General features: G+C 38.9%; 1 protein-coding gene across 10 annotated transcripts in view; it reads right to left on the minus strand.

Moving 5' to 3' along the window:
• The window catches only part of LOC127508726 (NACHT, LRR and PYD domains-containing protein 3-like), a 28,326-nt gene that overhangs the window by 3,179 nt on the left and 8,091 nt on the right, over positions 1-17,056 (minus strand). For 7 of the 10 annotated variants that reach the window (XM_051886999.1, XM_051887001.1, XM_051887000.1 and 4 more), the window contains 5 exons: positions 11,409-11,570; positions 9,197-11,065; positions 7,162-7,335; positions 6,060-6,230; positions 5,449-5,610 (listed from right to left, as the gene is read on the minus strand). In XM_051886999.1, coding sequence (XP_051742959.1) covers positions 5,449-5,610; positions 6,060-6,230; positions 7,162-7,335; positions 9,197-11,065; positions 11,409-11,570 — 2,538 coding nt within the window. Of the gene's footprint in view, positions 1-190; positions 4,293-5,448; positions 5,611-6,059; positions 6,231-7,161; positions 7,336-9,196; positions 11,066-11,408; positions 11,571-12,493; positions 17,049-17,056 lie in introns of those variants that run through there. The other 3 variants (XM_051887005.1, XM_051887004.1, XM_051887002.1) reach the window with 3 other exon arrangements.

Consider the following 17,056-nt stretch of genomic DNA (forward strand, 5'->3'; position numbering starts at 1 on the left):
TGTATAAATGTTGTTTTAACTTGTAAAGATTATCTTGATAGACGAAATGTGTAAGTGTCATAACCCTTTATTAAACACAGAGCTTATTTTTTGCGATTTTTCCAAAAGCCTATGTGAAAAAAGGCTTTCGATCAAGGGAACCTGTGCGCCGCTAACTTCCAGGTTGGCCTACAAAAACGCGTCATCTCTGAGGTACTCTATATCCACATCAGTTAAGTCGATATTACCATAGAGATTAGAATATTTGGAATTTTTATTCTTGACAGCACATTTTGTCATACAAAATGCTTAATAAGCAATTAAGCATTAATAAAGAGTAGTCTAAGTGCGCCACTAAAATACATTTTTCACGTTTCTAACAAACTTGAGCATTTTGGAGAGAAGTGTGGTAGAATCTGTGTATATGAATACTGTGATAATTACAGTACTCGAGTTCTCCCACTATATCACAGGCGGTATTAGGCTACTGTGTATGTTTGTTTTCGGATTTATTCACTTGTTCTTTATTGAACAATTAATGAACAAATCTTCTTTTTGATTGGAATATTTATTGAAAATAAATGCCTTTCCTATCTTATATGTGATGGAAAAAGCGAGAAGAACAAATTCGGCAAAAGGCGGATTCGAACTCTGGACGATTTGCATCAAAAGTATCTGTAATGCCTGATTCCCTACGCCATTATCACTGACGAGACACAAGCGGTTTTTATACTTTTGTCCCAACCAGATGTTGCACATGCCAACAAGTTTGACTATTTGCACTTAGTGTAAATAGACACTCCGATTATGCTAATATTTTCATGGCCGTGGGGGCCCCCCAGATAAGACGGGGCCCTAGGCGACCGCCTGTACCGCCTGTGGGACGGGCCAGCTCTCATGATGATCTAAATTAAATAGAAGTTGTTTCTGGATATTGATCTATGTGTTGGAGGCAGAATTCTGCCATCTGTTGGTTAGAAGTTTTAATAACTACAGTTTTAGAAAAAGTGTTTTGACAATATTTATCCAGCAGAGGGCAATAGAGATCCATTCATTTTTCTGGATGTGGCCAACTGATCATAAGACAAGTTTTTTTTTTTTTTTTTTTTTTTTTTTTAACAATAAAATGCATTAAAATAAGTATTTTTGTGAAAGTTTAGAATTTGTTTTTGCTTTTTGGGGACTTCTGGAGTGTTTGTCTTTGCAATAATGCCATATAAATTTGCACAAAAAAAAAACTTAACTCAGATTAGATGATTAGATTCACAATATATTTATTTTAATAAACCAAAAGTAAAAAAGCAAAAAAACAAAAAAAAGACATAAACATTAAAAACTGTAAATACAACCAGTAGCAATAGCAAAGTTGTTTATTTGTTTTGGTGTGTGTGTGTGTGTGTGTGTGTTCTTGTATACATGGTTTATGACGACACAAACGTGTATAATGACATGGGAATTACAACGTAATCATGGTTATTGAGGACACTTCCTGTGTCCTCGTAAGCCAAATGGCTTAAAAAAAAAAACATACTGAACTGTTTTTTTTTTTTTTTTTTTTTTTTTTTTTTTTTTTTTTTTTTGAAATTCAAAAAATGCAGATAGTTTTCTGTGATGGGTAGGATTAGGGGTAGGGGTAGAGTAGGGGGATAGAATATATAGTTTGTACAGTATAAAAACCATTACGTCTATGGAGAGTCCCTGTAAACCACATATACAAGTGTGTGCATGTGTTCATGCAAAAGTGTTTGTGTGTGCGTTAGGGCGGCATGATATATCGCGATATATCGCAAATTTTATCACAACCAATTTGGCAAAGGTTGCCATTATTTTATGCGCACCTTGTCAGAGCTGTATGGCTCTGTGATCAGTAGTAAGTGCTTCTCCATCTGAAAGCCAGAGGGCGCTCTTGCGCAGAAACTGCAAATATGCCCTGCCTTAGAAGTAGATAACACGCGGCATTCCAGGGAATCCCTATGGGCATCATACTATTGCTGTAGCTGAATAAACAGAAGATTGATACCCTTTGATTGTTTAAACATGACTAATAAACACATGACTGCCTTATTCATCTCACAGAAGGATGCTCAACTGTCGTTATGAAGTGAGTTTGGAGTAAAAACGTTAATAAATGTTGTCTTTTGTTGGACAAGATGTTAATAAATGCTTCTAATGTCTGGAAAGACGCGCGTTGCTTTTTCAAATGTGCATTATAAGCGACTCAAACTCTCAGTGCTTTCAGATGGATTAGCATTTGGAGCCATACTTCATTGACAAGCTGCGCATGAAAAAAATAATCACAGCCTTTGCAATTTCATAATCGCACTGAGAATCGCATTTAAGCACGATTTCAATGTTATTTTTTGTATCGTGCGATAAATCGTGCAGCCCTAGTGTGTATGCATGTGTTTTTTTTTTTTTGTTTTTTTTTTGTTACATCTCACCCCTTCATATCTGCATTTGTGATTTTGTTTGCCAAATTCTATATAAATGCTCTATGTAGCAGGCCCACTTGTGTGCTTGTGCGTGTGTGAGCATGTCTGTTCTAAATTGCATTTGTGTTCTAGTACCAGACCTTCATTTCTGTGCTGACATTTTCAGATTTCTGCCAGATGTATTTTAATAAAAAAATGAACAATAAAAAAACTCTTAAATTTTCACCTTTCCCATTCATTTTCAGTGCGAAGACCATGAGTGTGACTTTTTTTTATTTATTTATTTTTTTTTTTTTTATTAAATACCTTCAAAACAACCAAATCAAGCCCAGTTTTTTTTGTGTGTGTTTAGACATAATGTAACAAAAGTTACAAAATCTCATGTCACTGAGATAAGGGGAACTGTTTTTTAATGATGGGAAACATCACATGGGTTCTGTACAGACCCCAAAGAGAATATGTGGGTTAATATAACTTTAACTGAAAGTCAATTCAACCTAACAATTTGCTTATATTTGCTACACTAAAGGCCCTTTCACAGCGGATGTGACAAGGAATCACCACGTGGCTGCCGCTTTCTCTCGTAGTGGAAACGTTTTATCCAGTTGAGGAGGTGTTCGCATTACTGTCTCGGGCTATAAAAAACCTTAACAGAAATTTTTGTATTGATATCATTTTGTCATCCATTCATTTATTATTGTCATTAATTCTTTATCAATAATATAAATATATATATATATATATATATATAATATATATATATTTTTATGGTTCAAATAATTTGAGGGAAATAGATGCATCCCAGGTGCAGGAGTCAGGGTTCTGTCACTTCTGTCTGAGTATTCTTGGTTTTGTGACAGAGCTCTGACACTGCTGTCGTCTTGTCCTGTCATGTTGAGCTACGGTTCTGAGTTCGCTCGGGCCGTCCATGTGAGTCGTCTTGCGTGCGGGATGTGGTGTTCAGATCCCAGCACTTTGGTCTAGTTTGATTTCGGTTCTGTGTCGGGATTCGGACATTCATGCTCCATGTGTTTGTCATCTGCTGTGAGTGCAAAGAATGAGCATTCGCTCGTTCTCGTGCACTCTGTCTTGTTGTGTGAGCATTTGGTTTCAAGTTCACTCGGGCCGTGCGCTCTTCTGTCTGCGTGTGTTGTGTTCTGTGAAGCATGCGGTTCGTGTTTTCTTTGGCCGCACGCTTTCTCATTGTCTCATTGGCTGTGATTTCATGTTATGTTTTGTGTGAACAAGCGGCTTATGAGTGTTCTCATTAGCTGCGTGTTCATGTCTTTTTCAAGCACATGGCTTGGGTTTGCCTTCTATGTTTTGGCTGTCCTGCATGCCTGGAATATGCACACGGCTTCTTCGGACTTGGGACCAGTCTGCCACCCACCACTGCTGCCCCAGAGGCCATCATCGAGCAGCCCACTCTCCTTGATATGGCCACGGAGGCCGTCATCAAGCAGCCCACTCTCCCTAATACGGCCACACACATCCCTCCTGGCCTCCTCAGCTCCAGCCCTGATGTCCCCAAAGTCAGCCACAGAGGCCATCCCAGAGTCTGCTCCTGTCCCAGATAATTGTCTTCCCTGTGCCCACTACATTGGCCGTGCTTCCCTTGGAACAGTCTTCTTTGTGGGGTTCCTCTTCTTCACCCTGGTTCCTGTCTTGCCAAGTCTGACCAGCCTGCCTTGTTGGCTCTTCCCTTGCTGCCTGCCCTGTCGACTCCACCCAAGCTCCCTACTAGAGTTGTCAAAAGTACCAACTTCCGTACTGAAATTTTAAAAATGTGATGCTTTGAGCGCTGTTGAGTGGATTTGTAAACACCTCTGATTGGCCACTGTGTTCACACGCTCTGTTTTCTGGACATGTCCCATGGTATTTCTACAACAGCACAATAAGGCACATATAAGTACACACACGTTAAAAGAAACTGCTCTCTCTTTTTGATGAAATCATACAGGTTTGGATTAACATAAGGGTGAATAAATGATGACAGAATTGTCAGTTTGACTGAACTATATCTCCAAACTCAGGCCAGTGTCTCTTCTGATGAAGATCTTTTTGATATCTTCTGTCTGTCCTCCATCATTTGATGTAGTTCTTTATTCACAGCCTCTATCATTGGATAAGATCCTCAAGCCTTGAGCTACAGACTCACCTTTACATTCACTGATCATTTGTCTATATCCTTTCCTTTTTGCAAGTTTTTTTAATCATTTTTTAAACTTATATTCATCTACTAACTGCAGAAATCTCTTGTGTTCAGTTGCTCTGCTTTATTCAGTCTCATGAGGTCAAACATAATTTCTTCTCACTTAGACTGTGATCACTGAGCCTGTATCTTGGATCTGTTTTTCGTTCATGTCTCTGTCAGCACTGAGAAATTACTTTCTAGACCAGCAAAAACCTTTCAACTGATGTTTTGGGATCAGAGACTTGAGTCTGTTTCTCAGATGCTGCTGTTATGCTGAATCAAGATCATCTTCTGTCACAGAGTTCAAGACACATCCTTATTTTTCTGTATAGTATGTATATGGGGTGTGACGAGACAGGTAGCTCATGAGACGAGACACAAGATTGAGTTCACGAGAATGAGACAAAACAAGATTTTTACACAGTATTTTTAAGAAATCCTCAATGATGAAATACATGCACCTGCAATACATGCACCTCAAATGCACCTGCAGACTTGAAAAATAGTCTGCAGGTACATTTGAAATGGTTTAACTAATCATCTTGTAATGAATGTCATTTCAGTTCTACTTTCTGAGTAAAAGTAAAAGACAACAATACTCAAGCACTATTCTATCCTAATTTAACCCCCTCACACTTCGTCATGGCAATGTCATGAGACAAATTTTCGCCTTAACGAGAAATCGTCACATTTTAATCTCGCGAGATCTCGTGGCACGAGTGTATATGTATGTGTATATATGTGCTGTATTCAGGAATTTATGTACATATAAGTTTTCATTGACTTTATAGCACACATATGTCCAAACACACATGACACAATGATTGTTAGTTTTGAACATACTTGAGTTTGTCCAGTCTGTAGTTTGGATCTGAAAGCAGCTTGACTAATGATTGTCCTGGGTAATTGTAGCTCAGATCCAGCTCTCTCAGGTGTGAGGTGTTTGAACTCAGAGCTGAAGCCAGAAAACAACAGCCTTCCTCTGTCACCATACAGCCAGATAATCTACACACACACACACACACACACACACACACACACACACACACACACACACACACACACACACACACACACACTCTCAACATCACATTATCTGGGACTGGATATCATCAGAACTGCTTTAAATAAAATAATTAATTGATTCAATGTGTCACTTTTTATGAACCGATAACTGATTACAGGTTCAGTTCAGCTGGAGTAACTGGGTTCAGCATTTTATTCAATGTCACGGTGTTAATGGAGCAGAATTGATCTTAGTAACAGATTCTGTTCATCTCCACTCCCCCCAACTTTGACATTTTAAAAGCTAATAAATAATTTTTATACAAATACAAACCCAAAGTCTTCAGACACACTGGGGTCTGTTGATATATTACACCCAGGAGATCAGAACCAGAACAGAAGGCATCTGTAATTTCATAACCAAGTGAACCTTTATCTGTTTTTCTTACCTCAGTATGTTGAGTTGACAGTGTGATTTCTTCATTCCAACAGACAGAAGCTTCACTCCTGAATCCTGTAGGTCATTGTTACTCAGGTCCAGCTCTCTCAGTGAGAAGTTTGATTGTAGAGATGAAGACAAACTTTCACAGCACTGACCAGTGAGATTACAGTGTGTCAATCTAAATAAAACAAAGTACAAAATTCTCATGTATCTTCACAAAACATGCAATTCCTAACTATTGAAGGGGGGTGGATTCTGGAAACCACTGCCGCTTCAGTATACATCTTTTAAGTTATTAATCAACATTTATCTTTTTGTTACATTGAAGAAGTCATTCAAATAATTTGTTAAAGCATTTATTTTCCTTTTCAAACACTAGAAAATAATTTTTAATATTGTCTGTACCTCTCACTGAGAGAAAAGAACATGTTATCAGTATGCTTTGGGAAAGTTTCCTGCTCAGAGCAGAGCTCAGATCAACTTCAACCTTGAAGAAGCTGCGAATCATGTGTATCTGTGTGTGTGCGCTTAGTGTTCTGTGCAGGTCCTTTGTACTGGTGGACAACTGGCACTCTGCTGGAGAACAGACAGACGCCATGTCATGACCCCAAACGGACATCCAGTACCTAAATCCAGGGTCCCCTCGTCAGCATTCTGATGAATGGAGATATGCTTCTGACTATCTGTCCATGTGTGGAAGATTACTAATTTTGTCTATTTTTCTTAGCCAATCAGAATCATTCAACCTGAAGTAATGACATAGTTAGTTGACTCTGTTAGAGTATAATCGTGGTGGAAATTTGAATGTATGCAGAGCGGCCTACGAACTCCTTGTGAGACTTGAAGCTGGCTTCTGCTGATGAAACTGCGACCTATTTTTCAGTAAAATTTTCTTCAATTTATTATTTTTTTTAAACTCTGACTCCTGGTCTTTATTCATCATATTTGGTCTTTTGGGTCTTTAACTGTAAAATTCCCCTACACTATTTTTCCACTTTGTCTCAAATTAGCCACAGCAACATAATACTGTATGAAAAACATTACACTAGCATACATTTATATGTCAATTTATTTTCTGGACAAAATTATATTTACAGAAAACCCCAAACCTCAGTATGTTGAGTTGACAGTGTGAACTCTTAAGTCCATCAGACAGAAGCTTCACTCCTGAATCCTTCAGGTCATTGTTACTCAGGTCCAGCTCTCTCAGTGATGAGTTTGATGATTGTAGAAATAAAGACAAACTTTCACACAGCTGGCCAGTGAGATTACAGTCAGCAAATCTGTAAGACAGGATGAAATGTGGTTCAATAAAGAGGAGATGGTGGGTTAAAATAATGTTTTCTTTGTTCTGCACATGGTATTGATCACATATTGATCATGTGATTATTACTAAATTTTTTTATCAGGAAGTGAACTCTGAATATTGTTTGAAAATCATCTTAAACATTTAAATTAGTCCGACACTATGAAGTTATCATAAAACTGACTCAAGATCAGTTCTAGTCATATATTTGACACAGGTAAAACTCTGATTGCTGAAATAACAAGACAGAGACACTTTGATTTACATTCCAAAGCAACAGATTCTACACAACAGTGTACACATATAAGATGACAGTCATTGTTCTTGTACATAAAGCAATAAAGTACTTTATCATTGAAGTCCTGATCGTTCATCTTCACAGTTTAATGTTGGTGATCCTTGGTGACTTCAACATTTACCTTGACAAACCTCAAGTGGTTGAATTTCTAGTTCTTCTGGCCTTGTTTGACTTCACAAGAAAGCAACTCCCTGTGACACACAAAGCAGGCAAACAACTGGAGCTCATCCTCACACACAACTGTATCACTGACAACCACCTTTTTACTCCATTATATTTCTCTGAGCTCTTCTTTCTCCAGTTCTGTCACTCTACCTTCATGCTTACCAATAACTCCTCTGGTCTCCTTTCACTGTAATCCTTTGCTCTGTCTCCTCTACATGCTTCTCCTCTGTGGTGTCGCATCCCTCTCTACCATTAACCACTTCTCTTGATGTCACTAAAGCTACTGATACTCTCTGCTCCACCTAAACATCCTGCCTTGACCATAGCTGTCCTCCCACTTCCAGTACTGTATGTGCAACATCTTCCAGCCCTTGGCTCACAAATGATCTTCACAACAATAGAATCAAGCTCAGAGTTGCTAAGAGGAAATAGATCAAGACAAAAGGCCTAGTTGACTTGAGCCAGTATAAGTACCAGAATAAAGTCAACAACGACAACCTCGGACACCCGGAACTTCATAATATTCTCCTCTCTACTCTGTCCTCCTTTACTTCCTCCCAATTCTACTCTGACTCCCGAAGACTTTTCCACCTATTTAACTGCTAAATTGGCTTCAATTTTACCTCACAGGCAGATCACTCAAGGTTTCATGGTTCAGTGTTCAGTTCAGCTTTCACCAAAAGGTTCAGCGCTTGCTCTTCTTTTTTATTTCATTTTTACAAACTCACTGGGTTTGATCATAAATGCTCATGGCAGTACATGCTAGTCGATGAGTTGAATCAAATTAACTCCACAACAACTACATCAATTTGCAACTTTTCTGAATGGTTAGTGGATATTCTAAAAGTTGTAACTTCTTCCTGAGTCTCTCCATTAATGTCCGACTCCGGTATGAACATGTAAGGCTGAACACCACTACTGACAATTTTTGACATTTTGGCTGCGTGAGATTCTCCAGTTTTGTTGTTGAGTATCTGAAGTGTAAGCTCTTAAAGCTCCACCCTCTTCTGGAAAGGGGGCCAGGAGCAGCAGCTCATTTACATTTGAAAGGGACACACAAAAACAGTGTTTTTGCTCACACCCAAATAGGGGCAAATTTGACAAGCTATAATAAATGATCTGAGGGGTATTTTGAGCTGAAACTTCACAGACACATTCTAGGGACACCAAAGACTTAAATTACATCTTGTGAAAAGAGACATAATAGGTGCCCTTTAAAACAGTTTTGTCCTCTTCAAACAGCTTCTGATTTTCCTTTAAATTATTGCCATGTCAAATAAAACAGTGTCATGATTTGATGTAGAAATTACAATGTTACTGTGTCTCAAAACAGACACATTGAGTTTCATCTCCAATCACATAAATTAATACTCACAGAGCTTTTCTGCAGTTCACCACAGCTGGTATCAGTCTCTTTCTACCCTCATCTGATGTGTTGTATTTCTTCAGATCAAACTCTTCCAGCACCTCCTCTGATATCTGAAGCATGTAGGCGATTGTTGAGCAGTGAGACGGAGAAAGTCGATTCACTGAGTGATTCTCTGAGTTCACAAACTCCTGAATCTCTCTGTACAGAGTCTGATCCTTCATTTCCAGCAGACAGAGGAAAAGATTGATGCATCTGTCAGCTGAGAGACGTTCTTCACCTTTGATTTTGATTTTAATGTACTGTGTGATTCTCTTGATGGTCTCTGATCTGTTCACTGTGCATAACAGTAGATCCTTTAAGAGTCTCTGATTGGACTCCAGTGAGATGCCCAGCAGGAACCGCAGGAAGAGATCCAGATGTCCATTTTCACTCTGTAAGGACTTATCAACTGCTGATATTAGAAACTCATACAGAGAGATATCCTGACTGTACAACTGATATTGGTTATCTTGAAATAACTTCTGTAATTTCATTTTCTTGACTATGTGGGAATAAAACTCATAGAAAGCAGCTAGAAACTCCTGAAAGCTCAGATGAATGAAGCAGTAGACTTTCCTCTGATGAATCACAGATTCCTCCTTAAAGATCTCAGTGCAAATCCCAGAATACACTGAGGCTTCAGTGACGTCTATGCCACTCTCAATTAGGTCCTCCTCATAGAACATCACATTGCCCTTCATCAGCTGATTGAAAGCCAGTTTAGCAAGCTTCAGAGTCACGTCTCTGTTGGACTGCAAACGTTTTGTTGGATTTCTCTTATTATACTTCTGATTCCTCATGTTGATCTGAGTCAGCAGTAAGTGGATGTACATTTCAGTCAGAGTTTGAGGAATTTCTGCACTGTCATCACGTTTCAGGAGTTTTTGAAGCAAAGTGGCTGAGATCCAGCAGAAGACAGGTATGTGACACATGATATGGAGGCTTCTTGATCTTCTAATGTGTGAGATGATTCTGCTGGCTTGATACTCGTCACAGATTTTCTTCCTGAAATATTCCTCCTTCTGCAACTCACTGAATCCCTGAATTTCTGTCACACGGTTGATGTATTTTGAGGGGATCTGATTGGCTGCTGCTGGTCTGGAGGTGATCCAAATGAGAGCAGAGGGTAGCAGCTCTCCTCTGATGAGGTTTGACATCAACACACCCACTGATGAAGACTCATTCACATCACAAAGTTTCTCATCATCTGAAAACGTCAGTGTAATTCTGCTTTCATCCAGACCATCAAAAATGAACACAACATTACATTCCTCATAAATCTTTGATTCCAGATCTTTAAGTTCAGGATGAAAGTCCAGCAGAAGTCTGTAAAGACTGCACTGGTGATCTTTAATCAAGTTCAGCTCTCGAAATGGAAGCACAAACATAAAATCTACATCCTGATTGGCTTTTCCCTCAGTCCAGTCCAGAATGAACTTCTGCACAGAGATGGTTTTTCCAATTCCAGCTATGCCTTTAGTAAGGACAGTTTTGATTTTGTCTTTCTCCTCACATCCTGGTTCATGTAAGGGTTTAAAGATGTCATTGCAGTAGATTGGAGTGTCTTGTGTTCTGGCTGTTTTCTCCATCTGTAAAACCTCATGTTCTTCATTCATCCCTTCACTCTCTCCCTCTATGATGTACAGCTGTGTGTAGATCCTGTTCAGGAGGGTTTGATTCTTTTGTTGTTTTATTCCCTCAAATAAGGTCTCATATTTGTTCTTCATGCTGGTTTTGTGTTGGTCTTTGACTCTCTGCCTGATGAGGGTCTGACAGTCGGAGTCAGTACGGATCAGATGGGGCGTCACTAATCTGATCACATCATCTCTCTTCACTCTGCAGAAGCAATGAAATGAAAATCCTTGAAATGTTCCAGCACATCAAACTCTGAGCACTAATTTGAAATGATGTCACACATTCTGAGATTCTAAACACTTTTTAAATAAAGATCATGATCAAAACAAATAGACTAAAACAGCTACTGGTCCCTTTGTGGCCTTTATCTTTTAGTTTAACATTTCTGTAGTTGTTGCTCATGATAATCTCAGAAGATTTATACAATTTATGCTGATAGTGTTTCATTGATTTCCTGACACTACAAATGGAGATAACATGGTTTAACTAAGTAAGATGTATTCCTGGGACAAAATCCCTTTTTTTAATTAATTTTTATACTCACTTAGGGTCAGAGATCATTGCTCCATCACTGAGATGAGGGGGGTTTCTCATGGATGTGTCACTCTTCATTGACACACAGCTGGGTTCTGCAGATGCTGCTTTATGTGTGTGAACATCCTCCTCCTCCTCTCTCTCCTCATAGAGACTCATTTTACAGGCAGTGCTGTTAAACCAGGAGCAATAACAAAAACTTGACAAAAGATGAAATTCATGGATTTGCTTTAGCAATTTCTGTTTCTTTTTTGTCAACACTTGACCCATTAGATCTTGGTTTAAAAAAAACTTGTAAATGAATTTAATGTTAATCATGGGTTGGTTTTATGGATCCTGGATTTTCTAACTTGTATGGAGCAAAGGGTCAAGATGAATGGAGTTGTATTAGATACACTTTGTACATCTACTGGGTCTCCACAGGGTTGTGTACTGTCAAATTCTTTTTATCCTTTATACAAATGAGTGTTGAAGTTATGAGGATAATTGTCATGTTGTCAAATATGCAGATGATACAGTTTTCTTATCCTTGTTATCAAGCTCAAAGGGTAATGATAGTCATGCACTTCTTAAGTTTATTACATGGTGCAATAAAGCAGAGTTGAGACTGAATATTACAAAAGAGATAGTGATTGATGTCAGAAAAAAACGCTCCAAAGCCACACTGCACAACCAGTGTTTATTTAGGACAAAGAGGTTGATAGAGTAGAGGAGTATAAATATCTTGGGACTATTTTTGGTACAACCTTAAAGTTTCAGCAAAATAAAGAGGCTATTATCAAGAGGGTTCATTAAAAAATGTTTGCCCTGAGGAAACTGAACTCTTTTTGTGTACAAAATCCATACTCAACACATTTTATAACACTTTCATTGAGAGCATTTTGAGTTTTTCATTCCTATGCTGGATTTCATCACTTTCTCTAAAGAATAAGAATCGCCTCCAAACTATAGTTATGTCACAATCTCAGTCACCGTGCCTGTCACCTTCTGCACTACATCTCCCATCATCCTCCCTGGCTCCCACCTGCACACACTTCACAATCACGTGCACCTGCCAGCAATCACCCTCGTCAGCAGCTCTATATAAGCACTTACCTCTTCTCCTCTCATTTGTCCAGTCTTGTCTATGTGTACAAAGTGGACTGTTCTCCTATATGAACCTCCAGTGTGCATCTCCAGTGTGAATCCCCAATGTGTATCTCCAATGGTGTCTATTTCCAGAGTTTATTTCCAGTGTGGATTCCAGTGTGTATCACCAGCATGAATCCCCAGCGTGTATCTCCGACGGGTATATCCAGCGTGCACCTTAAAGTGTTAGTTCACCCAAAAATGAAATTTCTGTCATTAAGTACTGACCCTTGTGTCGTTCCAAAGCCATAAGACCTTCTTTTATCTTCGGATGTTGAATATCAAATGTCAAGTGTCCCCAACTAAGCAAGCCAAAAGGCGACAGCGGCAAGGAACCCAAACTCCAACAGGTGACATCAGGTGGCAAACAGGTGTTAAAATGGAGAAAAAAACCTTGGGAGAAACCAGGCTTAGTCGGGGGTCCAGTTCTCCTCTGGCGAACAGTGCTTAGTTACGATTCAGGTAGCTATCATCAGTCCGATGGGATCGCAACATTCAAAGTATTTATTCCAGTTCCATCCAGTTGAGGATCGTATTCATCACGTCGGTATGGACAGTTTGTTGAGGAGCTGTGCCACTGTCGTGTCGATGAGGCCTTCACAGTGGATGATCTAGTTGACTCAATCTCGCACTTCAAAAAGTATTAAAGACAACATTAAAATAGTCAACGTGACTACAGTGGTCCAACTTTACTGTTATGAAGCGACAAGTATACTTTTTGTGCACAAAAACAAAACAAAAATAACGACTTTATTCAACAATTTCTTCTCTACCCTGTCAGACTCATACAAGGTTGATGCAGTGAACACAGTTCAGCTCTTCTATGTTTATGTCTGAACGCCGGTTTAGTACTGGCCTAAAATATGGTGATGACTAACCAGAATGCAACGCGCAATGATGTAGAAACCCATTCTCTATACAGCAAGGCCACAAAGGCTGATGCTCCCTGGTCTCCTGAGCAGCTGGTACCTCCCTGGTCTCCTGAGCAGCCGGTACCTCCCTGGTTTCCTGAGCTGCCGGCGCCTCCCTGGTGACCTGAGCAGCCAATGCCTCTCTGGTCTCCTGAGCTGCCAGCGTCTCCCTGGTCACCTGCGCAGCCGGTGCCTCCCTAGTCAACGGTACCACCCTGGAGGCTTCTTAGCCTGCCGGCACCACCCTGGTTACCTGCCATGACTCCAGGACGCCCGCCCTCCCGGGTTGGTCTATTTACAGTGCAAAGACGTGCCTTCCGGGAGGGGGGAGTACTGTCACGATCTCAGTCACCATGCCTGTTACCCCATCATCTCCCATCATCCTCCCTGGCTCCCACCTGCACGCACTTCACAATCACCTGTACCTGCCAGCAGTCACCCTCGTCAGAAGCTCTGTAAAGGCACTCACTTCTTCTATCCTCATTTGTCCAGTCCCGTCTATGCGTTTGTAGGGTTTCTTTGAACGTGCACTTTAATTTCACAATTTTTCACCATTTTCTCTACAATTTCACCATTTTCTCACAACTACACAATTTGTACTAAACTCAAACCTCCACATCGAACTCAAATATTTCAGTCAAAAACATATTCTCTGCTTTCAGAATCAGACTTTGACTTCAGATGACACACAAAACCTAACAAACTACTCCACATGTGGCCCCACACTAGGCGAGGTTGTCTTTTTGCTGCAGAAAACTCTGTCTGTTTGTGAATGGTCTTCTGGCAAGAATAAAACTTGAAAAAGACACTGCTGTGTTGTGTTAGTTTTTCCCATAAAACATAAACTGTGTTATTAGCCTATCAAAAGAGAGTTATTAGCCTATATACAGAGAGTGATAGCCTACCTGATGATGGTTGTTTTAACTTACAGAGCGGGCAAAGTTCGTTTCAGTATAAATGTCTTGATGTGTCCAAATGTATCTTAAGTTAGAGGCTAAATATTTTAATGGATTTTAAGGTTTTAAATAAAAATGTTTAATCCACTGAAGTGTTCCATCCAAGAGTTTCAATTGGTTTCGTAGGTTTTTAGAATGTTTGAGCAGTGTGTTATGATTGTCAACAATTGGCATTATTACCTAAACATGAACTGCTGAGGAACACGTCAACAAATGTGAGTGGAGCAGGAGATAAAGAGCTCTTTTATTCGCGATCAGCCTGGTTTTTATTCAACAAGGCATTCAGGTTATTTTCAGGAACAAAGGCTAAATAATTTGTTGCAGTTTTTGTAATTGGTGTGGATAACATGTAGTGGCATATACAATATACAATATAATATTAAGTGTTTCTTCCCTGAATCATTTAATTTCATACACGAGAGTGACCCGGCATGCATCAGCGAGGAAGACAAAGGCTACGTTCACACAGCAGCAGAGTCCTGTATTTGAGTCCCTAATACGGTTATGTTCACACACAGTACGGTTATTTATTGGAGTGACAACCGTAAATTTTCAGGACTCACAACCACATTCTCGGTAACCCCGCACTGTATGAACGGAACTGACGTTGCCATCTTTGATATTACTTTGGTCATTGTCACTATGGTTACTGAGAATATGCGCTCGACTTGTTGCACGTTAATACAGACTGTATTCGACACATTACTGCTAGTTGCTTTTGTGAACGGGACATTTCGAGACTCACACCTGTAAGTAAATCCCAAAAATTGACTGTGTGAACACACTGAAAGAAACTTGCTGAAAGAGATCCAGCGCATCCACGAGAGAGAGAAGCAAAGTAAACCTTCTGTTCTTATTTTATTTTACTTTGGTAACACTCTACATTAAGGTTCATTAGTTAAACATTAGTTAATGGGATATTAATTAATTAACTAACATGAACTAACCATGAGCAATACATTTGTTACTGTATTTACTAACCTTCGTTAACGTTAGTTAATGAAAATACAGTTGTTCATTGTTTGTTCATGTTAGTTCACAGTGCATTAACTAATGTCAACAAGATTTAAAAATGTATTAGTAAATGTGGAAATTAACATTAAAAAAGATTAATAAATGCTGTGTAAGTTCATTATTAGTTAACTAATGTTAACTAATGAACCTTACTGTAAAGTGTTACCATTACTTTGTACTATTTTTAGTTTTAATTGTACACAGCAACGCTGCAATTTATTTGGCAATACAAATGTAAAATATTGGAAGAATAAGAATAATATTTTTTATTAATCATTTTACATAAAACACACAGAGAATTAACACTAAACTCTATGCAAACCTGTAAAAAAATAAATAAAACTGTCCCAAGACTTTATGTAAACAAATGATATATGGTGTTTTTAACTGAATTTCAATTTTCGCTTGACCATAATGATCTACTGTTTCTTATTGCTAAGCATCACGAATGATGAAGTGGCTGTCGCCGGCCAACATTGTCACGGGTTGAGGTAATGGTTGAAGTGAGGACTCAAGGATGCAGAGGAATATGGGCTTTATAAATATAAAAGTAAAACAAAACACAAACAGAAACAGAAACTACCCCGTGAGGGGAAACACTATAGGCTAGTCTTGACTAGGCAGGAAAAATACTGCATTGCAGACAAGACAACATAGGAGAGCAAACAAGGCAGGTAATGAGGGTGGACAGGTGGGGCAAATTAACAAATAATCAGGTAACAAGATGGGTGAGGTCAGACAATAGACAGGAGATGACATGGCACAGGAAAGCATAACAAGACAAGCCATGTGCTCACATCAAACATGAAATCACACACAAGCACATGACCAATGATAACCAATCGCTAGCCATGAGCTTACACAGAACAAAGAACAGACAATGACAGGAGAATACGGGAGTGTCAGGGCTGTCACAAAAACAAGAAACACACTAGACTGAGGTGACAGAACCCTGACAAACATCTGTTAAATAACAAATATTTAAAAAGTCGTTGTCATTAAGTATCAATTAAATATAAACATAGCCTGCTAATACTAATAAAAACAAAAGACAATGAATAACAAAGCTTCGAGAAGTGTTTCGAATCAATTAATGCACATTTCACGTTTTTATTTGTGATAAATATTAAACTAGAGACTAAAGTTTGTCACCAAACTATCTTGTTGGTTTGAGATGCCTGAACCTCAAGCCGGGACTCGAACTCGGATCGCCAGAAGCACAGCTGCGGAATATGTTGTAGCGCTGCCCACAAGGCTATGGTCTTGTTTATACTCCCATGCAAATTCCAAAGCAAAGCAAAAGGTAAAGCCCCTAATCCTAATCCCAACGCAGCGCTCTAATATACTGTTCAGTTTGAATTTGTTCTAAACATCAAATGTTTACATTGGCGTTTGATTACTACATTTGGTTATATGAATGTGATTTTTAAAAATCTTATTGATAGATTTTTGTACTCTCCATGGTGCAGTTGACTGCTTCTCACAAAAACGAACGGTGAAAATCTATCGTTATATAGTGCCACTTATATACACCATCTGTATATAGTTTTAAAGTAATAGTTTTTTATTGTGAATAAAAAATGTAATCAATGATTTAAGTAATACTTTTTGTCTGCTTTATTAGAAATTTTTGAAGTAGAAATCAGTTT

The sequence above is a fragment of the Ctenopharyngodon idella genome, chromosome 3 (assembly GCF_019924925.1).
Source record: "Ctenopharyngodon idella isolate HZGC_01 chromosome 3, HZGC01, whole genome shotgun sequence".
Taxonomy (NCBI): domain Eukaryota; kingdom Metazoa; phylum Chordata; class Actinopteri; order Cypriniformes; family Xenocyprididae; genus Ctenopharyngodon; species Ctenopharyngodon idella.